The sequence below is a fragment of the Schistocerca nitens genome, chromosome 5 (assembly GCF_023898315.1).
Source record: "Schistocerca nitens isolate TAMUIC-IGC-003100 chromosome 5, iqSchNite1.1, whole genome shotgun sequence".
NCBI lineage: Eukaryota > Metazoa > Arthropoda > Insecta > Orthoptera > Acrididae > Schistocerca > Schistocerca nitens.
In genome coordinates, this window is record NC_064618.1 from 465,831,591 (window position 1) to 465,856,917 (window position 25,327).

The following is a 25,327-nucleotide window of genomic DNA, read 5'->3' on the forward strand; positions in this document are numbered from 1 at the left end:
TATGCAAGAGCCCAAATTGCGAAGAATCATTCCTCTTTCCCAGTGCCTGGTGTGACCAAAAACTCTGAAAAGAATGAAATCATTAGTCACAATGATATACCTGCAGAGCATAGGATGTGCCTTGCACTGCATTGGGTGCAGCAACTGGAGCAGTGTTCAGTGTTGGCAGCCATGTAGAAGCTCTGCTGGTGATGGACTGTCGTGGGGCTGGGAGCGGTACCTGGTGAGGAAGAGCAGTAGCAATTGCTCCTGTGTGTGGGAGGCACGTAGTTTGTTCATCTGTTGCTTGAACATACACACAAATTCTTCAGCTTCTCCATTCAACTGAGGATGAAACAGAGCACTTGTAAGATTAGTGATACCATTGACTGTACAAAACTGTTCAAAATCCTGAGCTGTAAACTGTAGTCCATTGTCTGTAACCAACACTTCAGGTAAACCTTCCTAGCAAAAAATAGATGACAAAGCCTGAACGGTACTACCCAGCGTTTTAGAGTTCATCAGTACTGCAAATGAATATGTACTTAAGAGTCCACAACAATAAGCGAATGAGTTTTCCAAAAGGGACCAGAAAGTCAATATGCACTTGTTGCCATGGCGATTCAGACTTCAGCCAACCTGTAAACATTTGCTGCAGAGCTTATAGATTTTCAGCACAAGTGTGACACTGTGATGTCAACAGCTCAATGTGGACATCTATGCCCAGCCAAGTACAGTGGCTATTTTGTACATACAACTCCTAGTGTCCTTGGTGGAGCAATTGCAACATATCTTTTTGCAATGCTTTAGAAATAAGTACATATGATTGTCCAGAGTCATTTTGCAATAAAATCACACTGTGCTAGATGGAAAGGCTATACCAATGAGCAAAATATTGAAGCACAAAGTAATTCTGAATATTTTTCACTGATCGAGACCAAGTAGTACGAATGTAGTGTAACAAAAGGTTCAAGTCAGGGTCTTCTTTGTGGCCTGTGTAATTTTCCTATAGTGGAATGGAAAAGTCTGTGAAAGTTCAGTGTCCTGCACATCGATCTGACAAGAAGATGTGGGAGTGGCATCAAAGTCAGTATCAGGGCCAACAGGAAGGTGAGAAAGAGCATCAGCATTTGTGTGCTTTGATGTGGGCCAATACCATATTTTGCACTGAAACAGCGACAATAACAAAGCCCAATGTTTCAGTTTCTGAGCAGTGTGTGGCGGAACAGATGAGGACGAATGAAACAAGGACTGAAGTGGCTCATGGTCCGTCACTAGGTAAAACTTCTGACCAAACAGATAATGGTGAAACTTTGTCTTGCCACAGGTAATAGCGAGCACTTCCTTCACATTTGTGAATGGTTACATTGAGTCTTGGTCAGTAATTTGGAAGTGAAAGCAATCAACCTGTCCTGTGTACCAAATCTGTGCGAGAGCACAGTCCCAATCCCGTGGGAAGAACTGTCCACTGCCAGAACCACAGGCTTAGCGGGATCGAAATAAATAAGACACCTCTCACTTAGCAAGGTATTTTTAAGTTTCTGAAATACATCCTGACACTCTTTGGTCCAAACAGAAGGCTCATTCTTCTGGCGCAACAAAGCTGCAATCTGGGCTTCATTGGGTGTCAACTGGATGCGATATTTCATCTTCCTGAGAACTGATTGTGGTTCTGTCATGTTCTGCAGGGCAGCGAGGTCCCAGATGGCCAAGTATTTGGCTCTATAGAACATGACCTAAGTACTCAATTTCAATCTGGAAAAAGGTGCATTTGTCCAGGAGACACTTCAAACCTACAGCTGAAAGTACTTGAGGAAGCATACAAAGATTACTGATATGTTCCTCCAGTATATGTCCTGATACCACAATATTGTCCAAGTAATATGAACAGAATGGAACTTTTGCAGTAAGCTGTTCCAAGTAGCATTGGAATATGGCTGGCACAGAAGTGCTGCAAAAGGATAAATGCAAAAATTTGAACAACCCTAAATGTGTGTTGACTGCAAACACCTTCTGAGACTTCTGATCTAGCGGAATTTGCAAATAAGTATTGCGTAAGTCAGTTTTTTAAAAATAGCTGCCTGCATTAATTCATCAGGGGAGGCAATGGATAAGTATCAGTTATTGTTTTTGGAATCACAGTGGGTTTAAAGTCAGCACAAAGAGGAAGTCTTCCAGATGGCTTTGATAAGATTACTAAGGGAGAAGCCCATTGACTAGCCTGGATAGGACCAATAACACCGTTGTCTTGCCATTCTTTAAGTTCACTTGCAACTTTGTCTCTTCATGCATGAAGGACAGGATGTGCTCAAAAAAACTTAGGTTGCACATTGCCCTTCATTATAACTTGTGCCGCAAAATTATTTGCTCTGCCAAATCTTTCAGAAAATAAATCATGAAACTCCCCAATCAATTGAGTAATACTGGGTTGAAAGCAGAAACAGAAAGTACATTGTCCTGAATATTATGATCAAACAAATCAAATGAATCTAACCCAAAAATGTTTTCATGATCTCACAAATGCAAAATTGTAAATGTCACCGTTCTGGTGTAAGACTGGAATGTAGCAGGCAGACTACATGTACCCAGCAGTTGAATGTCCTGACTGTTATTTGCAGTAAATTGCATGCAAGATTTTATCAACTGTGGTGAGCCCAACTGGTCATGATTAAGCAATTTAGTGGAAGAACCAGTGTGTAACTGAAGTCACACACAGTGTCCGCTAGTGGCTAAGTGGCATTTTCTGCAATCGAAAGAACTATTAATGAGCTGCAGAAACCTGTACCTGATCCTCTAAATACTTAATGCTTAGTGAAGGCAGAAACTAAATCATCAAAAACCAGCAACTCTGACCTACTGGTCGGGAATAATTTCTGAGCAAGGCAGTAAACTCCTGTGCCAGCTATTGACAAGAAACAAGAAAGTTTCACAGTACTTTGCACTTGATGTGTAGCACAATGAGCATTCAACTGAGTGACCACTCATTCCACTTCGCTTCTTGTTGATTGAAAGCTTGGAATGCTGGAATGCATGGAGGTGGTGCCAAGGATGTGGCTGGCTGTTGTTGTGGAGATGATGCAGCAGCAACTTGTACGTTAATGAGCTACTGGACTTCCATCATCAACTGCGACATTTAACGGTTCTGAAACTGAATAAATTGCATTGGATCAAAGCTAGCAGCAACTGGAGGCATAGGCACAGGTGGTGTAGGAGGCGGGTTAGAGGTCCTCTTAATAAGAGAAGTGCCGCAATGTATTGATGAAAAGCGATGCAGATACACAAGTAGCAGAAGTGCTGTGAGTAGCAAGGAAAAAAACAGTTAATAGCGATTTTCCTCTGAAAGGAAAGAGAGAAATATTAGTGATGTGCTGTGAAGAAGAGGCAAAGAGTGAAGGCATCACAGGTTCTGTAATCCTCATCGCCAGATGTTGTGTTGGCTACTGTGGGAATCAGCACTGACACAAACAAGAAGGGAGAGAAGATGCAATGGCTGGTGGCAGGAATCCAAAATGATTTGTATGTAACACTTGCAGATTAATAGAACACTTTATTTCTAGAAAGGAAAGAAACCTAATTTAACTTCTTTCTATGAGGTGGCTTGATGTGCTTCAAGTACCTCATACGTGCAAATACTTTTACACACTATTACTACTCGCAGAACACAGGCTAAATATCACCTTGTATTATGCAGCTCTGATGCTCTCGGAGTCTGCCAGAGAACGGGGCCCGACCAGCAATGGGTGGCTGGTTAAGTCAGTGTTGACAGGGTCGCTGAACTCTGTATTCCTGGTGTGACACTACCTGTTCTTTCCACTGGCGTGTGGGTCAGCACTGTCTTGATGCCTTTTCACAGCCCTGCACTGGTCAATGTGTAGTCGACGCTTTAGAACTGTACAAAGGTAATATGCTGTGTCCTCCCTACCAAAAAGATCTCAGTCCAGTCATGAATTTAGCTTGGTACCCCATGTGATTGAACTTTTGACAAGAAGTGTACATGTGATTCTGCATCAAGTGCTTACTGAAACCAAGGAATACAGCCCCTACATGACTGCCTTGATCTAATCCTTTCAGTATGTCATGTGAGAAAAGTGTGAGCTGGGTTCCACATGATTGATGTTTTTAGAATCCGTGCTGGTTGGCATGGGGGAGTTCATTATGACTGAGCTCAGAATATGTTCTAAGATTCTACTACAGATCAGTGTCAAAGATATTGGATGGTAGTTTTGTGGATCACTTCTACTAACCTTCTTGTATACAGGTGTGACCTGTGCTTTCTTCCAACTACTGGACATGGTTTTTTTTGTTTGAGGGATCTATGACACGTTGTAGTTAGAAGAGGGGCTAAGTCAGCTGCAAATTCAATATAGAATCAGATTGGGATTCCATTGGGTCCTGGAGCTTAGTTCAGTTTTAATGATTTCAGCTCTTTCTCAATACCACTACCAGTAAGATTGATTTCATTCATATTTTCTGTGGTACAAGGATTAAATTGGGGCAATTCTCCAGGGTTTTTCTTGGTAAAGGAACACTTCAGCTTTTGCTTCGCTACCCTCAGTTTCAGTCTGTGTCTCATTCAGTAGGGACTGACCATCAACTTTGGTACCACTAACATCCTTTATATATGACCAGAATTTCTTTGGGTTTTGTGAAAGACCATTTGACAATACAGTATTCTGCTATGGTAATTATTGAAGGCTTCACGCATTGCTCCCTTGACAGCCAAATGTGTTTCACTCAGCCTCCCTCTATCTATAGCCCTAGACTTTGTTTTACACCTATTATGCAGTAATCTCTGTTCATTTAGCTGTTTCTTTACAGTGACTGTACCATGGAGGGTCCCTACCATTATGAATGGCTCTACTGGGTACATATCTATTCAGCGTGTGGTCAACTATTGTTTTAAACTTGAACCGTAGTTCATCTACGCTCCCACCCTGCACTGAAAGTTTTGAGTTCCTCATTGAGATATGACACTACTGATTTTTTATCTAGTCACTGAACGTATTAATCTTTCTGCTAGTTTTAATTGTCCTTTGTACTTTGATAACATTATTGCCACAAGACCGCATCATAATCATTGATATCAGTTTCGATGTGGACATCCTGAAAGACGTCAGGTCTATTTGTCACGATTAGCTCCAATATATTTCCATCATGAGTGGGCTTCCAGTCTATATATTCTAGGTAGTTTTCAATAATGTTTCACACAGTGTCTTATCACTCCCATCACTAACAAAACTGTAATTTCCCAATTGTTTGTTGGTTGATTAATGTCTCCACCGATAATTACAATATAGTTGGGGGACTTATGTACAAGCAAAGTGAGGTTCTCTTTGACATTTTTGGTTACATAAGGAGATGAGTCTAGTGGGCAATAAAAGGATTCAGCTACCATTTTTTACCCACTCCTGATAATCGCCTCAATTTGGCGAGGAAGGAAGTCCACAGGTATCTTCATTTGTGTCATATCCAGCTGCAGCCACTCGTTGATGTTTAGATTGAGAGTATACTTATTGTTAGATTTTATCTGCTGTTTCAAATAGTCCCAGACATTTTCTGTCATTTAAGGTTGGGTGATTTAGTAGACAGGTGAGGTGCAACAGGATATCCAAATACTTGGTATTTGTGTGTTGTCCTGTGGACACAGCTGTTGTGATATTAGAACAAGGGAATGTCCACAGCATACTCATCATGAAGTCATTGAAGAAAGGGTAACATTCAGTCACTGAAAAGATTGAAATAAACAGTCATTCAAGTTCATGGTAACTTGAATAATGGGTGCAATTCGTTGTCCAAATGAAAGTCCCTCCAGCCAAACTACACTCTTCACACACTGTAGATTAAATCCCTCATTGGGCATTTGGTGTCCTCAACACCAAATCATTTGGGTGGAGGGGGGGGGGGGGGGGGCAGGAATGCCAAAACCACAATTTTTCAGACAATTGTGGCATGCCTCCAGCAGCTGCTGTCCAGTTCATGTGTTATTTGACACATAGAAGATGTACAGCTTTATGCTCCACTGTGAGAAATGGCCTTTTGTGAAGTACCTGACTCCAGATGTCCATTGCGTGTAGTTCCCTTCTCAATGTTCTCTCAAAAACTGATTGACATGAACTTGCATTCGTTGACATCAGCAATTTTTTTCATGTCTGAAATTGTTTGTTATTGACAAGGTGTGGCCGATTTCTCGGGTCCTGGTCAGTTAAGATATTTTTACAACCGCTGTTGTTATGCCGTATCTGTGCCATTCCTTGTGTACACATTGGATACACCAATAAATTGGGAAAAATCTTTCATGGTTTGGTCAAGTGCACGTCCCGGCATAATACAGTGGAACCTTGCATAGCGAGTATGATTTGTTCCAGAATCTTAATCATAGTGTGAAACACTTCTTAAGTGAAACAATTTATCCCTTACAAATTAATGTAAAATACAATAAGGCATTCTATGCAGAAAAAATTAGTAAAAGTTTTATCTTATTCATGCCATTTATTCAAAGATAATTATACATAAAGTATTATGTGTACTTTATTATTCATGATACACAACTAATTCTTTTTTACTAGGAAGCTACCTAGTCATTTCTTTCTTCCGGCACTTCACCTTTGGTGAAAATGCGACGCAGCATTATTGTCAAATAAATTTGTAACACTCGTAGCCACTGCTTTATTGGAGTGATGATTTTCAATGTATGATGCAATCAATTCCCATGTTTTTAGCATTTCTCTTATTGTGCTGGAAGATTGCTACTTTGCTGTAACAGCCGCCACCTCCTCCTCCTCCTCTTCCTCATCTGAAGCACTCCTCTCCACAACTTCCTGCTGTGAAACACACTGCAACTCCATAAGCTCTTCAGTAATCATTTTTTGGGTATGATATTCCACAACCTCATTGACATCATTGTTATCCACTTCTAGTCCCGTGCTCTTGGCCAAAGACAGAGGTTTCACAGGTACTGACTTGAATGCCTCTGAATCACATTCAACAATGCAATCCAACCAAAGCTTCTTTCAAGCGTAAGTGAGAGTTCTCATGGTAACCCCTTCCCATGCCTTTTCGATCATCTTGACACAGATGACGATGTTGAAGTGTTATTTCCAAAACTCCCTCACGGCAAGATTGATATCTTTAGTCAACTCAAAGCAATGCTTGTAGAGAGCTTTAGTGCAGAACTTCTTAAAGTTAGAAATAATATGCTGCTCCATAGGCGGGAGTAACAGAGTGGTGTTGGGAGGCAGAAATTGGAACTTGTTAAATTGAAATTCTTCAAGAAGGTGGTCTCGTAGGCCACAGAAATGGGCAGGAGCGTTGTCCATACCAAGCCAGACATGGAGCGGCAGATTCATCTGAATGGTAAACAAGCAGTGGCTTAATTTTCAAATCGCCACTTGCATTGGCCATAATAACAGTGTGAGACTATCTTTCATTGACTTGTGACCAGGCAGTGCATTCTCCTCTGCTGTTTGAAAGATACACTTCAGCATCTTTTACCAGAATAGGGCATCTTGTCACAATTAAAAAGCAGCTGTGACAGATAACTCTCAGAATCTACGGCTTCTTGAAGTTGCTGATGAAATTCTCTGCTGCCTTTGTGTCAGAGCTGATTGCTCCACCATGCCTCACAATGTTGTGGATCCCGGTTCTTCTCTTAAACTTCTCGAACCACTCACAGCTACCCTTAAACACTTCTTTGGCTGCTGATGATCTTAGTGTCTTCTTATTAAGATTAGCGAAAATCATTCTCGCCTTCTCACAAATTATGTTCTCATTAATAGTGTCGCCTTGCAATAGCTTTTCATGTATCCATATAAGGAGCAACATTTTGACGTTGTCCAGAGTAGGAAACCATTGTTTAGATACTATTGTCACTCACTTTGAAGCATCTATCAGAAAGAACGCTAAAGCCAGACTGCAGTACCTACTAAAGGCATTTTTCATGTTCATATGCCACTGCCGACAAATGAAAGGTGTTTGGACGGGGCGTGAGTTGTGCTTGGGTGGCTCAGATGGTAGAGCACTTGCCTACGAAAGGCAAAGGTCCCGAGTTCGAGTCTCGGTGCGGCACACAGTTTTAATCTGCCAGGAAGTTTCATATCAGCATACACTCCGCTGCAGAGTGAAAATCTCATTCTGGGTGTTCATATTGTTGAACATTTCCCTCATTGCATGCAAATGGCTCATGATGTCACACTAAATCACTGTCACTCATTATACAAAACATTGCTCATTAAGCAAGTCATTTTTTTACAATTTGTTTTGCTTGTTATGTGAATTGTGTATTATGGGAGGTGCTCATTAAGCGAGGTTCCACTGTAGCCCCTTTCCACCATTCTGTCACATCTCCATGTCAACCTATCTTATTACGCTGATTCCATATAATCGACTGGCTCGTACATGCTACTGCAGGGTGATGACTTATTTCAGTGGTAAATGGTTATGTGACCACCTGGTACCAGTTGTACACCATGTACAGTGCTCCAGAGTGATCAGTGTGCTCTTGTAAGGGGGTGAATAATATTTTTCCCAGTGACTTTATCTACCCCAAGACCATTGCCATTAATATCTTTAAAAAAAAAAGTCTTCAAGAAGCTGATTAGTAGTTCTGCTGAGAAAACAGGGTGTGAAACCTGCTCAGCTGAATATGTGTATTTTAAATCCTGTTCACTGAAAAGTAACATTAATTTCTGTTTGTGAAAGATATACTTCGTAATTTAGGGAATTGGTGCATCCTGTAGCTCATCCTGCTGTAACACTGCTCCATGAGGCCAGGGCACCACTCAAGTCACCCTCAGGCAGCTGGTATAAGTGAATTGCCAGGCAAACCTTATGCACATGTTCCGTGTGTGGGCAAGTCAGTTTGCCAGTGCTGCCCACATGCACTCAGCCAGTGCAGTATGAGCATGTATACTATGGCCCAGCTGTCTGTCTGCATGTGCTTCAGAGTTTGCCCAGCTGTGCCCCTGGGTACCAAGCAAACTACTGGCAGGCAGTTGAGCTGGGAAAGCTTGCTATAGATAATGGCAATTGTAATGTTTTGTTACTGAGGGACACCTCCATAGAGAATTTGTGCAACAATAATTAATCATGTATTGCAAAAATACCTGAATTTGTATCTCTTTCTGGCAAGGGTAGAAGAAAACAGATAAACTGAAATATCCTGCTGTGGTCAGATTCTTTGTTTCACGCAGTTTATCCAGAACAAACATTTACCCATGTTTGGTGAAGGGTTATTAGGATACTACTGTCTCGATTTCAGCAGTTCCTCCTGAACTCATTTGGACAATCATTGAGTAGAGGTATATGAAATAGGAGACAGATTGTCGTATCAGAGAAAAGGGCAGAACACATTTTGCAATGAGAAAGTGCTGTGCTAAATTTGAGGTGCATCTGTTGAACACTGACTGAAATAAAATGGGGAAAAGAAATTTTACTGTTGGTTTGGACTACCAAAAAGTGTATTTATTCACCAATTTGTAACTCTGGATGAAGTATAAGTGCATACTTCGCACCATGAATTAAACTGCAGTCACCGCAGTAGGCCTACACAGGTCCAGCAGCAGCAACAACAACTGTGGTATTTGTCTTAGTTATTTTCCAAAATACCCTCTGCTTACCGGAGTTAGCTTGCTGACTTCTACCTGCTCCCATATCCAAAGCAATCTGTGGCTGGACAACAGTTCGAGTCCAAGATGATGCTATGACAGCTATTGTGAATATTTTGCAGAACTTACAGACTTGCACCATATAAATTGAATGTAATCACTGGGAAAATGTTGGAGAATGTTCATCAACTTAGTGGAGAACTACATTGCCCTAGGAAACATAATATTTCATTGTCAGGCTGATAAATTTTGTCTTTATTCTCATAACTACTTCTGGTGTTTACATGAAATTGTTTTCTAATCCTGTTTTCTAATCCTCATGGAATTTTTCAGATTCCTCTTTTTTGTCATTTCCATTCCCTAAAACTCCACATCTGCTCTGTCTCAAGACACTGCTGTTTAATGCACCCCCACCTGCTAATCCTCTCACCAACAATTATGTTGCTGTCTTCTTGTCTATAGTTTTGTTCACCTCTTACTTTTTCTTCACTTACGTCTTCAGAATTTTTCCATATTCTTACTGTTTATGTTTATGAACAACTGTGTGATCAGATGATTTCATTTGCTCATACTGTGCATTACCAACTCTACGGTATATGAATCTGCTTTGTTGTGTTTGTATTTTTTTTTTTTTTTTTTTTTAGTAGATGGGTGTTATATTTTACTTAGAACTCTGTAATTTTGTTGTGTGTTTGTTTATATCAGGTTTCTCAAAGTTTTTCATATTATTTTTCATAGATGGGCAGCTAGATGAATACAAAGCACATGCGTTCTGTTTCCCCTTTTCATGTGCTATTATCAAAGCTGCTGTGTGTAATGTGTCAGAACTAAGGATGGAACTAGAGTAGAGTTTTGTTTTAAAATCTCACCTTTTACATACTAGTTTGGTGTATGTTAATGTTATACATTGAATGTTTTCTTTTAATGTTTCTTTAGAACCTCTGATTGTCACAAGGCAACCGGGGAATGGATGTGATGTAGTAAGAGTCAGTTATGGAGATACACTTGAATTACAGTGTAATGCTGTCGGCTTTCCTCCTCCAAAATCATACCAGTGGTTTTTTAACAACGAGGCATTGAGTTTTGGAACAAGCAACATACTTACAGTGGAAAACTTTGAGTAAGTATTTTTTAATTTGTGTGTTTTCGTCTAGGCTAGACATAAAAATTAATTTTTAATTGAGAGATCATTTCAGATTTACAAACAGCTATATTGAAATGAAAATGCCCTAAACTTGTCATCACTTCAGTGACTGTTGCACCAGTGAAACAGTCCTGTAAAAGTCAATGCACTGAACAAATCATAGGTAAATTTAAAGGTTCAGTGTAAAGGACACATTAAGAGATGGAAATACGAAAGAAGCTATTCAGCATTTCTAAACATCCTACAGAACAAAATCGCCTCTCTGAACATGAAAATAATCTGAATAACCAGCACAGCATAAGTTTGCTGACACTATTTCAAGATTATCCCATCTGAAAGTCAATAGCAGATAATACAAAATATACTAAATTAAGAGTTAAATAATGATAGCAAATATGTGTGCAAAATGGCTAAGCAGGGTTGGCTAGAGGACAAATGTAAGGATGTAGAAGCATGTATCACTAGGGGTAAGATATATACTGCCTACAGGAAAATTACAGAGACCATTGGAGAAAAAAGAACCACTTGCATGAATATCAAGAGCTCAGATGGAAACCCAGTTCTAACCAAAGAAGGGAAAGCAGAAAGGTGGAAGGAGTATATGGAGGGTCTATACAAGGGCAATGTTCTTGAGGACAATATCATGGAAATGGAAGAGGAGGTAGAAGAAGATGATATAGGAGATATGATACTGCGTGAAGAGTTTGACAGAGCACTGAAAGACCTAAGTCGAAACAAGAACCCAGGAGTAGACAACATTCCATTAGAACTACTGATAGTCTTGGGAGAGCCAGCCATGACAAAACTGTACCATCTATGAGACCATGTATGAGACAGGTGAAATACCCTCAGACTTGAAGAAGAATATAATAATTCCAATCCCAAAGAAAGCAGGTGCTGACAGATGTGGAAATTACTGAACTGTCAGTTTAATAAGCCACAACTGCAAAATACTAACACAAATTCTTTACAGACAAATGTAAAAACTGGTAGAGGCTGACCTCAGGGAAGATCAGTTTGGATTCCGTTGGAATGTTGGAACACGTGAGGCAATACTGACCCTAGATTTATCTTAGAGAATAGATTAAGGAAAGGCAAACCTACGTTTCTAGCATTTGTAGACTTAGAGAAAGCTTTTGACAATGTTGATTGGAACACTTTCTTTCATATTCTTAAGGTGGCAGGGGTAAAATACAGGGAGCGAAAGGCTATTTACAATTTGTACAGAAACCAGATGGCAGTTATAAGAGTTGAGGGGCATGAAAGGGAAGCAGTGGTCTGGAATAGAGTGAGACAGGGTTGTAGCCTATCCCCGATGTTATTCAATCTGTATATTGAGCAAGCAGTAAAGGAAACAAAAGAAAAATTTGGAGTAGGAATTAAAATCCATGGGGAAGAAATAAAAACTTTGAGGTTCGCCAATGACATTGTAATTCGATCAGAGACAGCAAAGGACCTGGAAGAACAGCTGAACGGAATGGACAGTGTCTTGAAAGGAGGATATAAGATGAACATCAACAAAAGAAAAATGAGGATAATGGAATGTACGAGTCGAATTAAATCAGGTGATGCTGCGGGAATAAGATTAGGAAATGAGATGCTTAAAGTAGTAAAGGAGTTTTTCTATTTGGGGAGCAAAATAACTATCGATGGCCGAAGTAGAGAGGTTATAAAATGTAGACTGGCGATGGCAAGGAAAGCGTTTCTGAAGAAGAGAAATTTGTTAACACCGAGTATAGATTTAAGAGTCAGGAAGTTGTTTCTGAAAGTATTTGTGTGGAGTGTAGCCGTGTATGGAAGTGAAACATGGACGATAAATAGTTTGGACAAGAAGAGAATAGAAGCTTTCGAAATGTGGTGCTACAGAAGAATGCTGAAGATTAGATGGGTAGATAACGTAACTAATGAGGAGGTATTGAACAGAATTGGGGAGAAGAGAAATTGGTGGCACAACTTGACTAGAAGAAGGCATTGGTTGGTAGGACATATTCTGAGGCATCAAGGGATCACCAATTTAGTACTGGAGGGCAGCGTGGAGGGTAAAAATTGTAAAGGGGGACCAAGAGATGAATACACTAAACAGATTCAGAAGGATGTAGGTTGCAGTAGGTACTGAGAGATGAAGAAGCTTGCATAGGATAGAGTAGCATGGAGAGCTGCATCAAACCAGTCTCTGGACTGAAGACCACAACAACAACATGTGCTAAATTGTTAACATTGATAGTAATTGCCTTTAGCTATATATCAGATTGGTTTCCACTTACTTAATGATCCTGTCCTCTGGATATCTTTCAAAAATTCTGTTTGAGTTTATTTGAAAGGTATGTCTTCTGCTGCTCCAATTAAATGTTAGATTCTTGGATTTCCATACTTCTCTGTACCATGCAATCTTGCACCCTTGTTTAATTTTGTCCATAATTATTTAACTACTATGGCAGTAACAAATCTAAAGAATATACCTACATATTTCAGTTTTTAATTCCAAATATTTTCTGTTATACAAAGTGATATTTTGGTCTCCATCTTATGTACTGCAGTACTTAAAACTAAAATTCTTTATTATTCTAATTTTTTCAAAACCTTCATGTGCAGCTAAACACAAAGAAAAAAATCATTTTTGATTTCAGAATTTCTGTGTCATTTAGTTTGACAGTGCTGATAACTGCAATGAGTTTCTAGTACAGTTGTAAACCTTTCTAAAATAATTATTTTATCCTATGTATTTTTATAATTATTATAGCCATTGCAAGTTAATTATACACTTATACCTTAAAAACAATGTATTTCTAAGTTCTCCTGTAGTGTAAACATTTCTTTATTTTTCAGACTTCATCATGAAGGTGAATACAGGTGTGTAATAAAACAAGATGAGACACCAGACGGTTCCTGTTGGACAGATGATGTCACTGTTGAGTTGCTACCAGATGTTCCTATTATTGAAGATGAACCACGACCAGCAGTTTGTGTAGTTGGTGAAACATTCACACTCCAGTGTTCAGTTGCCTGCTACCCTCTTCCAAATTTCCAGTGGTTTCGTGGAAATGAGCCTCTTCTCGATGAAACAAGTGATACTTTAGTGGTCAGTAAATTTTCAGTGTTAGACATGTCTTTCCTTTTTATTGCAATGCTTCAGTGAACTGTTTGTTAGTTAATATTTTTTATTTGCGCTGGCCGGAGTGACCGAGTGGTTCTAGGCGCTACAGTCTGGAACCGCGCGACCGCTACGGTTGCAGGTTCGAATCCTGCCTTGGGCATGGATGTGTGTGATGTCCTTAGGTTAGTTAGGTTTAAGTAGTTCTAAATTCTAGGGGGCTGATGACCTCAGAAGTTAAGTCCCATAGTGCTCAGAGCCATTTGAGCCATTTTTTTTATTTGCTGTTACACAGTGGTGTCTAAAAGTTCAACATAATAAAGAAATGAGAGCATATTTCTGAAATAGGTGTTTGAAGTATAACATTACAAGATAAAGTGATTCATCAAAATATTGAAACATTTAATTACAAAAGGTATGAAACTTTAGATACAAAGTTCAGTTAAAAACTATGGGGGTGGAGGACAAAATAGGAAAACATGGAGCGCAATATAGGAGGACCAGGCACACTTTCTCAGCAGTGATCAGCATCTACATACATACTCCGCAAGCCACTATACAGGGCATGACAGAGAGTACTTTGTACCACTACTGGTCATTCCTTTTCCTGTTCTACTTACAAGCGCATTGAGGAAAAAATAACTGCTCATACATTTCTGTACTAGCCCTAATTTCTCTCATCCTTTCTTTGGGGTCCTTACGCAAAATGCAAATTGGCAGCAGTAGAATCATTCTGCAGTTGGCTGCAAATAATGGTTCTTTAAATTTTCTCAGTAGTATTTTGTGAAAATAACATCTTCCCTTCAGGGATTCTCATTTTAATTCATGGAAAATTACTTACATATTGACTAACCTACCAGTAATAATTCTAGCAGCATACCTCTGGATTGGTTCAACATCTACCATTAATCCAACCTGGTGGGGATTCCAAAAACACTCAAGGAGACCTCAAGAATGGGTCATACTAGTGATCTAAATGCAGTCTCCTTTATAGACAAGCTGTAGTTTCCTAGAAGTTTCCCAATAATCCAAAGTTAACCATTCAGTTTCCCTACTACCAACCTGACATGCACATTCAATTTCAGATGATTTTGCAGTGTTATGCTTTGATATTTAATCACCATGACTGCATCAAGCAGCACACCACTAATACTGTAGTCAAACATTACACAATTGTTTTTCCTACTCATTTGCATTAACTTCCATTTTTCTATGTTTAGAGCACACTGCCTTCAATCACACATTGTAGAAATGCTGTCTAATTCATCCCATGTCATCCTAAAATTATTTAATGATACCACTTTCCAGTGAACTGCAGTGTCAGCATCAAACAGTCCCTGATTGCTGTCAGGTCGTGTATGTATATAGAGAACAAGAGCAGTCCTGTCACACTTCCCTTAGGTACTCCGGACAGTAACCTTTTGTGTTATGAACACTCCCTATTCAGGACAGTGTCCTGTGTCCTATTACTTAAGAAGTCTTCGAGCTGCTCGGATATCTGTGAACCTATTCCATAAATCTAAAAATATGCAGTCTGCTGCCCTTCATCCATGGTTTGCAGGACATCATGTGAGAAAACAGCAAGCTGAATTTCACATGAGCAGTGCTTGCTAAATATGCACTGGTTGGTGGACAGAAGCTTTTCTGTCTCAAGGAAATTTATTATAATTGAACTTAGAATTGTGCAGCAAACCGATTTTTAAAACATTTATCTGTAATGCTATGGGTCCATTCTTTTACCCTTCTTATATTTAGGAGTCACCTGCACATTTTTTGAGTCACTTTGAAATGGGCAAGGGATTCATGATAAATGTAAGCTAAGCAAAGGTCAGTGCTGAAGAGCAACCTCTGTAAATGCGAATTGGGATTCCATCCACCCTGTTTGCAACTCTTAAAATTGCTTCGCAACACCAGAGATGTCCTCCACACAGAAGTCTGTGTGACAGTCAAATACTGGTAAGTTTGTATGCTCCTCCTGCATTAATGATTTTTCAAACGCAAAATTTAAAACTTCAATTTGACTTTTTCTGTTTTCTATTGGTACACTCAATTGGTCAACAAGTGACTGAACAGAAGCTTTCAACTTGCTTAGTGATTTTATGTAGGACCAGAATTATCTCATGTTCTCAGCGAGATCTTTCACCAACATATTGTGGTTTAAGTTGCTGTATGCTTCATGCATTAACCCTTTTATGGACTCATGAATTTCTACTAACTTCTGCCTGTCAACATTTCTGTATTTATTTTTTGAACCAATGTACAACAGTTTGTTTCCTTGGTATTTTCCAAATTTTGTTGTTTTTCATCACTAATCCATTTACTTGGTGTGTGTGTGTGCCTCTAGAGTGTGATTTATGTTTAGTTCAAGCTTTGCGTGTAATTCCTCTATGTCCATCATATTGGAACTAAATTATGTCCTTTCATAGTCTTTAAGTAGGATGCTAACATCTGCTGATTGCTGACTTTTGCACAAGCAGTGCTTGCTGATTTGTGAACATTTATTATATTTGACCTGAGAACATGTTCAAGAATTCTTCAGCAAATCAATGTTAAGGATATTGATTTGTTATTTTGTGGGCCCATTCTTTTATCCTTCTTACACATAGTAATCACATGCACTTTTTACCATTTGTTTGGGACTTCACATTGGGCAAGAGATTTGCAATAAATGCAAGCTAAGTAAGGGGCCAGTGCCATAGTGTACTGTAAAACTAAATTGGGATTCCATCCAGACCTGGTGACGTATTTGTTTTCAACTCTTTCAGTTGGTTCTCTTCACCAGGGAGATTTACTACTGTGTCCTCTGTATGGGAGTGTGCGCAATGGTCAAATGATGGTGTGTTTGTACGATCCTCAAGTGAATGATTTCTTAAATGTGAGATTTAAAGCTTCAGCTTTCCTTTTGCTGTCTTCTATTCCCACACCAGACTGGTGAACAAGTGACTGTAGAAGCCTTCGACCCACTTTATGATTTTAAGTAGTACTAGTGATTTTACATAGTACCAGAATTTTCTCGGGTCCTCAGCAAGATCTTTTGCTGAGGTATTACAGTGATAGTTGCTGTATTCTTCACACATTGATCTTTTTACAGATGCATGAATATCTAATAACTTTTGCCTGTCATGATTTGCACATTCTCTTTTGAACCAAGAGTGCAACAATGTTTGCTTCCTCAACATTTTCCAAATTTTGTCATTAAACCACAGTGGGTCTTTTCTGTCCTTAATCCACTTACTTGTCACATGCTTCTCCAGAGGGTGATTTACAGTCTGTTTAAACTTTGTCCATAGTTCATGTACCTCCATCATACTGGAACTAAATGATGACCATTCATTTCCTAATTAGAATGCTTATCTGCTCTTCCTTGCAAAAATGTTCTCCTAGTCTTCTGAATTGATTTATTAATTGTAGTAACCATTTTCACTATGATGACATCATGTTCACTATACTGACACCATAAATAAGGTCAGGCATATTTGTAGCAACAAGGTCTAAAATATTTCCATTGTATGTGGGCTCACAAATTAACTACTCAAGGCAGTTTTCAGAAAACATGCTCAAAAGTACTTCACAACCCTGTCTGCTCATACTCACTGTGATGAACCCATTGATGCCCCAGTCTATACTCGATAGGTTGAAGTTGCTTCCAGCTAATGCTGCATGATCTGGGTATTTCTGTGCTACTGACTGCAGGCTTGCTTTCAGTGACATTAAAACTGTCATGGAGGATTCGAGTGGCTGATAAAAACGTCCAACAACTAATTTGATTTCATCCTATGTGTCCAGATAACTTCACAGTCACACTCAAATTTGACCTCAATAGAGACATCCACTCTGTCTTTCCAATATATGTTCCATAACTGCAGGTTAGTAAATTTGGGAACTTTGTTACAAACACTTTGACAAATAAGTGATAAAATTTTGACAGTCTAAGTATCTTTACTCTAAATGCAGTCTGATTTCACTATCTGAGTGTTGAATAGTTGGTGTTCATCAGAGTACCTCAAACTACTGCCTAGCCTAATATTCTCTATGTACACTCACAAGTATTCTGCTTCCTGAGTAGCTGCTGCCTTTGTGTAGTGCAACCCTGATGTATCAAAGTGAATCCTACAATTCTCCACCCGATAATGTAAATCCAGAAATCTTGGTTGAGACTCTTCACTAGGCTCAAAACAAAAAGACTCGTATCAACTGCGGGAACAGTGCTGCAAATGGCAAGCTGAGCTTGCACCCCATGCACGAGGCCAGCAGTCTTCACCAGTTCTGCTAGCTGCCCTTATGAACTGAAGATGGTCTTGGACCCAAGTGAAAGATGTTATTGGTGTCAAAGTGAGCCAGAACTTGCAGACATCTGCACTGCAAGCTTGATAGCAGCAGGCAAAGCCACTTCCATATCTCAGGTGAGGCCACCCAGCAGACGTACCGCATGCACATTAGCTTCCTTTCTGGCCCTGAATGCTATTTCCCTAAGGAGCTCTTTGGACAAAGGGCAACAGGTAGATTCCATATTCCTAGATTTCTGAAAAGCAAAGACTGTTAACAAAGGTACAAGCATACCAAATAACTTCCGATATATGTGAGTGGCTCCAAGATTTCTTAAGTAATAGAACCCATTATGTTGTCATCAATGGTGAGTGTTCATCAGAGATAAGGGTAATATCAGGAGTGCTCCAGGGAAATGTGGTAGGACTGCTATTATTCTCCATGTACATAAATGTAGCTGTTTGCTGGTGATACTGTAATGTATGGGAAGGTATCATTGTTGAGTGACTGTAGGAGGATTCATGATGCCTTAGACAAGATTTCTACCTGGTGTGATGAATGGCAGTTAAATCTACAGGCAAGAAAATATAAGTTAATGCAGATGAGTAGGAAAACAATCCTGTAATGTTCAAACACAGCACTGGTATTATTCTGCTTGACACAGTCACATCGATTAAATATCTAGGTGTAACATCGCAAAGTGGTTTGAAATGGAACGAGCCTGAATGGATTGTAATAGTGAAGACTTCAGTTTATTGTGAGAATTTTAGGAAAGTGTGGTTCATCTGTAAAGGAGATTGCATATCGAACACTAGTGTGACCGATTCTTGAAGACTGTTTGAATGTCTGCGATCCCCAACATGTCTGATTAAATGAAGACTCTGAAACACTTCAGAGGCACATTGCTAGATTTGTTACTGGTAGGTTTGATCAGCACCCAAGTATTGTTGAGATGCTTCAGGAACTCAAATGGCCACATTCCTTTTGAGGAACACTATTGAGAAAATTTAGAGAACCAGCATTTGAAGCTGACTGCAGAGTGATTCTACGGCCACTAACATGCATTTCACCTGAGGACCACAAAGATAAGATAAGAGAAATTAGGGTTCATATAGAGGCATATACACAGTTGTTTTTCCCTGTCTCAGGAAAGGAAATGGCATGACGTAGAACCAGGCAAGGTGGTGCAGTGGTTAGCACACTGGACTCACATTCGGAGTATGACGTTTCAAATCCACGTCCAGCCACGCTGATTTATGATATTTAGGTTTTCCATGATTTTCTGAAGTCGCTTATGGCAAGTGCCAGGATGGTTCCTTCAAAAGGGCATGGATGATAATCCTTCACCATGCTTCCTAAGTCAAGCTAGTGCTGCATCTCTAATGAACTCGTTGTCGATGGGACATTAAACACATCTCCTCCTCTTTCATTACTAGTAGTGGTACAAGTACCCCATGCCATCCACCACGTAGTGGCTTGCAGAGTATGTATGTAGATGTAGATCTGCTCACTCCAGTATACAAACTTGTCTAGACTTCAGTAACCATTGTTACTGTGATGATATCACAATCATTAGTACCTTTCTCTATACTGCCACTGTCAGTAAGCTCAGGCTTGTTTGTAGCTACAAGATTAAAAATATTTCTGTTACTTGTGGGTTGTTGAACTCACTGCTGAAGACAGTTTTCAGAAAATTTATTCAGAACTACTTCACAAGTCTGTCTGTCCTTACCACCTGCAGTGAATCCACAGATGTTCTAGATGGTCTCACGGCCTCAATTTGCCTGCGGAGTTCTGTGAGGAAGTCTTGAGTAGAGTGCAGGGGTCCAGTTCGTTGTGTGAAAAACTCTCCTGGTAGATGCAGGGGTTCTCCATACACTAGTTCCGCTGGAGAGGTCTGTAGGTCTTCTTTTAGTGCACTGCGCATTCCGAATAGCACTACCGGGAGGGCATTGATCCGCAAATTGTGTGGCACATTATGGCGGCTTTCAAGGAATGGTGCAGACGCTCCACAATGCCATTTGAGGCTGCATGGTATGGTGAAGTTCTTGTCAGGTGTATCCCATACAACCAGGCCATTGCACCGAAGATGTCCACTTCCCACTGCCATCCCTGGTCGGATGTTACTAGCTGGGGACAGCCAAAACGTGAAATTCAACCACCAGTGAAGGTGCGCGGCACATTCTCGGCTGTCTGTGTTTCCAGTAGGAATACTTCTGGCCACCTGCTACTCCTGTTGATTGCTGTGAAGCAGTACCGGTAGTTATGGGCGACTGGGAGTGGTCCTACCAACTCCATGTGGATGTGTGAGAACCGAGCCTCTGGGATGTCAAATCTTCCTAGCAGAGCTTGTACGTGCCGTGTTACTTTGTACTTTTGGCAGGGAACACAGGTCTGAGTCCATGTACGGCAGTCCCTCTGTATATCAGGCCACACAAAATGCTGCGTAGCGTGGATTCCTGGGTGGCTGAGTCCATGTAGAGAACCGAAAACTCTTCATCATAGAGGGGCAGGTACATTTGGCCACTGTCGACCTGCTGACTCGTCACAATATAGCAGCTCCTCAGTACCTGGCAGTGGTAAGCGACGCAAGTGCAAAGCCCTCTTGCCTTTGAGCAAGTCCTTTAACTCTTCGTCACCATTTTGTGCTGCAGCTAGTTTGGCGAAACTCACGGGTGCGGAAATGCATTCCACTCTAGACAAGGTGTCAGCAGTGACATTTTTCGAACTGCTTATATGCTGGGTGTCTGTTGTGAACTGCAAAATAAAATTTAGTTGGTTGATTTGCACTGGTGGATAGTTATTTCTTGGCTGTGAAAACGCAAAAGTCAATGGCCGGTGATCTGTGTATGTGGTGAAAGCATGAATCTGAAGTATCTGACTGCCTCATAGGCTGCTAACAGTTCAGGGTAAAATGGCGGCCAAGAGCGCTGTTTCTCCGTGATCTTGGAGAAGAAACCCAATGATTGCCAGCACGCATTTACCTTCTGTTGTAAGACAGCGCCGACAGCACGGGATGAGGCGTCTGAGAAAATGGCTAACGGGGCATCGGCGATTGGGTGCACAAGGAGAGTGGCCTGCTTGAGGCTTGTCTGGCAGGCTTCAAATGCTGTCTGCAATTCATCAGTCCACATGACAGGTGTGGAGCCACGCACCTTGGGGCCAGTGAGGATGGCATGGAGTGGTACTTGCACTTCAGCAGCTCGGGGTAAGAAACAATGGTAGAAGTTGATCATCCCCAGATAACGACGCAATTCACACATTGTTTTTGGAGCCGGGTAGGTTGTGAGTGCGGTGATGAGCTCAGCTGGTGGGTACGTACTGGTTGCGGAAACCCAAAATCCGAGGAGTATCACTTCCTTAGCCCCATTAACGCATTTAGCTGGATTTATGAGGATTCTGTAGTCATCAAATCTTTGGAAAACCATGTGTAGGTGTCTTTCATGTTCATCTGTGGATGATTATGCCACCAACACTTTGGTGATGTATGTGAAGCAGAAGTCCAATCCACACAAAACTTCGTCAATAAAACACTGAAAGGTCTGTACTGTGTTTCGAAGGCCAGACATGTATGAGAATGCAAACAGTCCAAAGGGCATGATTATTGCAGTTTTATGGACATCCTCTGTTGCCACTGTTATTTGGTTGTAGGCTTTTACTAGGTCTAAAGTCGAGAAAACATTGCACCGCACTAATAGGCAAGCGAAATCTCCGATGTGGCGCATGGGGTATCGGTCGGCAATTGTACAGGCGTTGAGTCCTCTATAGTCACCACAGGGACACTTGCCATCTGGTTTCTTTGGTACCAGGTGCAGAGCAGACGCCCAGTTGCTTTCAGATGGTCGTGCCGTGCCTGCTTGGATCAATGCGTCAAATTCTGCTTTTGTGATGCGCAGTTTGTTGGGGGCCAACTGTCTGGGCTGTGAGAAAACCGGAGAACCAGGCATGGTCCTGATGTGATGCACTGTCGAGTGGCGGGGCGATGACGGCACTCCGGCGGGTCGCGTGACTGTCGGGAACTCGTTTAGCAGTTGCGCTAACGGCGCTGGCACCTCAAGGACATGTACCGACATCTCACTGCACTGCGTAGGCTGGCATGCCAACTTCAATGACGTAACACGGTCCAAAAGGGAAGCATTCCTTAAATCCAGTAATAGGACAGGAAATCCAGCCCGATTATAGCGCGGGTCATGTCTGCGACTATAAATCACCACTCGAATGACCTCCGCGACCCGATGTTCAGATTTAAAGTCACAAGGCCATATGTACATATGACCGAACCGTTTGCAGCTGCTAAGTGGTAATTTGCGCGCGGCACTTAGGAAAAACACATACATCCGAGCCGATATCCACTAAAAGCTGCAACTTAGTTGTCCTGTCTGTTACCACTAAATGTCGCGATGGTTGCCCGGGCTGGTGCTGCTGGCAGACCTGCCCGCCGGGCGTGGGGTGCTGCCGTTCACATTTCCCGCCCAAGAACACAGCGACCTGCATCTATGTGCTCTGTTGCCGAAATGACAGTGGTAAAAGCACTCATTCCAGTCTGGCAAGGACGAGGAGCGCGCGCTGCATCATCTACGTGATGGCGTGCGGTCTCGCTGTTTGTATATACCGAGAGCTGCAACCTGCCGCGTCAACTCGGCGAGGCGCGAAGTGATGTCGGCCAGCCTGTTTTTGGCAGGTGTTGTAGTGAAAACCTGCGGAGTTGCAGCCTCAGTTACTGTGTCCGCGATCTCTGCCAGCTTGCGCAAGTTCTCCTCTTGCGTCACTGTGAGCAGGGTGCAATGCATTTACGGCAGCGCGACATCCATATGAATCGTAGCAAAGGGTCCGGGACATCTGCTCCAGCCGCGGAGACGTCGCGGAAACTGTGACGGCATCCTATCGCCAGTTTTCTCCCTATGCAACAACTGTTTTAAGCGCTGCGTGTTAGAGAGGGAGAGACGCCGAATGAGCTCGCCTTTCAGAATTTCGTACTTCCCAGAAACCGGTGGGTTGACGATCACATCACTGGCGGAGTGGCTATCCAGTAGTGCCACCACATGTGCATATTTTGTGGTGTCTTGCGTTATCCCATCAGTGACGAAATGGCTTTCGATGTGCGTGAACCAAAGTGAGACACTCCGTCCAGAGGATTGGTGCTTTGAGAGCCATGCGGTTCACTTGAGCAGCTGGGGCTGTTCCGTGGGGGGGGGGGGGGGGGGGGGGTATAGAAGGACTCGACGACCTTGGGGCTGCAGGCAGGTAACGGGATGGTCCCGCCCGAGGTGCAGATAGAACTGCCGTTCACCATAGGCAGGGGGGCGGCGGGGGTGCCAGGGAGACCGGACACGCGCTTTCCTGGAAGCGCGCCTCCGCCCGCTCTTGTTGTTCCGTGGTAGACAGTCCCCTTTCTTCCAGCCATGTTCGAAGATGCTCCTCGTGTCGCTGTTGTAGAGCGGCCATCTCTTCCATGTGTTTGCGCTGCTGATCGCACAGTAGCTGCTGCTGTTGTACAAGTTGTTCCTGGTGGCATAATTGTTGCTGCAAGTGCTTCATCTCTTCTTGTTGCTGTCCTAACTGTTGTTGTAACTGCTCCATGATACTTTCGTTGGGGTCACCACTTTGTAGGTATTCATTAACTGTACACTTCACTTTAAGGCACTGATACTTTATTTCCTCGATCGTCTACAATACAAACTGATCGACAACAGTATTAACATGGTTACTACAGGTAGCATGCTTCCGACAACCGCACACCGATGCTTGCGCCGCGTAGGTGGAGGCCGACTGGCCACTGGAGATCGTGGTCTTCTGGCGTTGGCCATTCGCGACATTGTCGACAGGTTAGTGTGGAGCAACCAGCGAGCTGGGGTCACTACATACTCAGTAGATTAGTCACCTTCAGCTAATTTGCATAATCAGGGTGCTTCCACACTACTAAGCATAAACTTCCTTTGAATGATTCCGCAACTGTTATGGTGGAATTGGGTCGTTGGTAAAAACATCCAATGATTAACTTGAGTTCACCTAGGTCAATTACTCGCTCCCAGATAACTTCACAGTCAGATGTAATTTTGAATGCAATAAACACAGTATTTTTGTCAATTTGCAGTTTACACCTCCCCCCGCCACCTATGGCATTTAACCTGTCTTTTTGACATATGTCATGCCTTGTTCAGTATTTTGTAGTTTCCACTTCGATTTCCATCCAGCACTCAGTTCCGAGTATAATTTGGGCATGATGCCTTTTCTGGAGGGTGGTAAATTCAGGGACTTTGGTACAAATACTTCAGCAATTTACTGTTAAAAGTCTGATATTCAAAGTGTCTTTACTTTGTATGCTATCCGATTTCACTCTCTGTGTGTTGACTGGTGAGTGTTCATGAGGGAACCCCACACTATGTCCTAGCCTAAAAACCCCCATGTGCACTTCACTATCTACCTGAGTAGCATGGCTTCTTTGAGGTTGCCCAAGGGCTGTATTTACAGTGATATCATTTCCTATATAGAATTTTAGGAGGTTTTTTAGATTTCTTCATAGTGTACGCCATTCTGTTCCATCTCATAATTAGGTATTGTATGCATATCTGGAGACTTTGCTGGCCAGATGATACTCTAGATATCTTTACCTGATGTGCCTCAGATTAGTTAAATGTGGATTTTTGGATGGGCTGCAGCTATGAAAGGTGACTTACTTTATTGCAGTACCTCAATATAGAGAACATCTCTCTGTCTTAATAGCATTTCTCCAGCATAGCAATAAAGTGGTGTGTCTGTGCTCATCCAGCATGATGCCACTCCACATCGCTGTCCCACCACCACCACCACCACCGCCAACAACAACAACAACAACAACAACAACAATGACAACCAATAAACTGGCCTGTTTTGTGAAGTTCCCAGTTATCAGTTTCGCTCCAGACAAATGAGCAATGGAAATCATTGTGCATAGTGAATTAGAATTCATCTGTTTTAAGTACCTGCCATTTATCATATAATGGTATCTTGCTATCTACTTGTTCACACAGATATTTTTCAAAGGTAATAATTACCTCCACCTGTAACAACAGAGGCCTGTTTACAATACCTTAGTAGCTTTACAATTAACACTGTTACTTGTCATGTAACTAACAGTTATTTTCAAGCCTTTAATCTATGTGATCAGCTCATGAAGAGTAGTGCAATGGTTAGCAACCAACATTCACATTCTGGAGGTTGATGGTTCAAATCCCCGTATAGATTTAAGTTTTCCGTGGTTTTCCT

At 41.6% G+C, this 25,327-nt stretch overlaps 1 protein-coding gene across 4 annotated transcripts in view; it reads left to right on the top strand.

Annotated features, from left to right (window-relative positions):
- LOC126260895 (mucosa-associated lymphoid tissue lymphoma translocation protein 1 homolog) overlaps positions 1 to 25,327 on the top strand; it is a 143,689-nt gene that overhangs the window by 20,108 nt on the left and 98,254 nt on the right. For all 4 annotated transcript variants that reach the window (XR_007546658.1, XM_049958346.1, XM_049958345.1 and 1 more), the window contains 2 exons: positions 10,518 to 10,701; positions 13,552 to 13,804. Coding sequence is in view for 3 of the 4 variants with exons in the window: in XM_049958346.1 (XP_049814303.1) it covers positions 10,518 to 10,701; positions 13,552 to 13,804 (437 nt within the window). In the remaining variant the exon portion in view is untranslated. The remainder of the gene's footprint in view (positions 1 to 10,517; positions 10,702 to 13,551; positions 13,805 to 25,327) is intronic.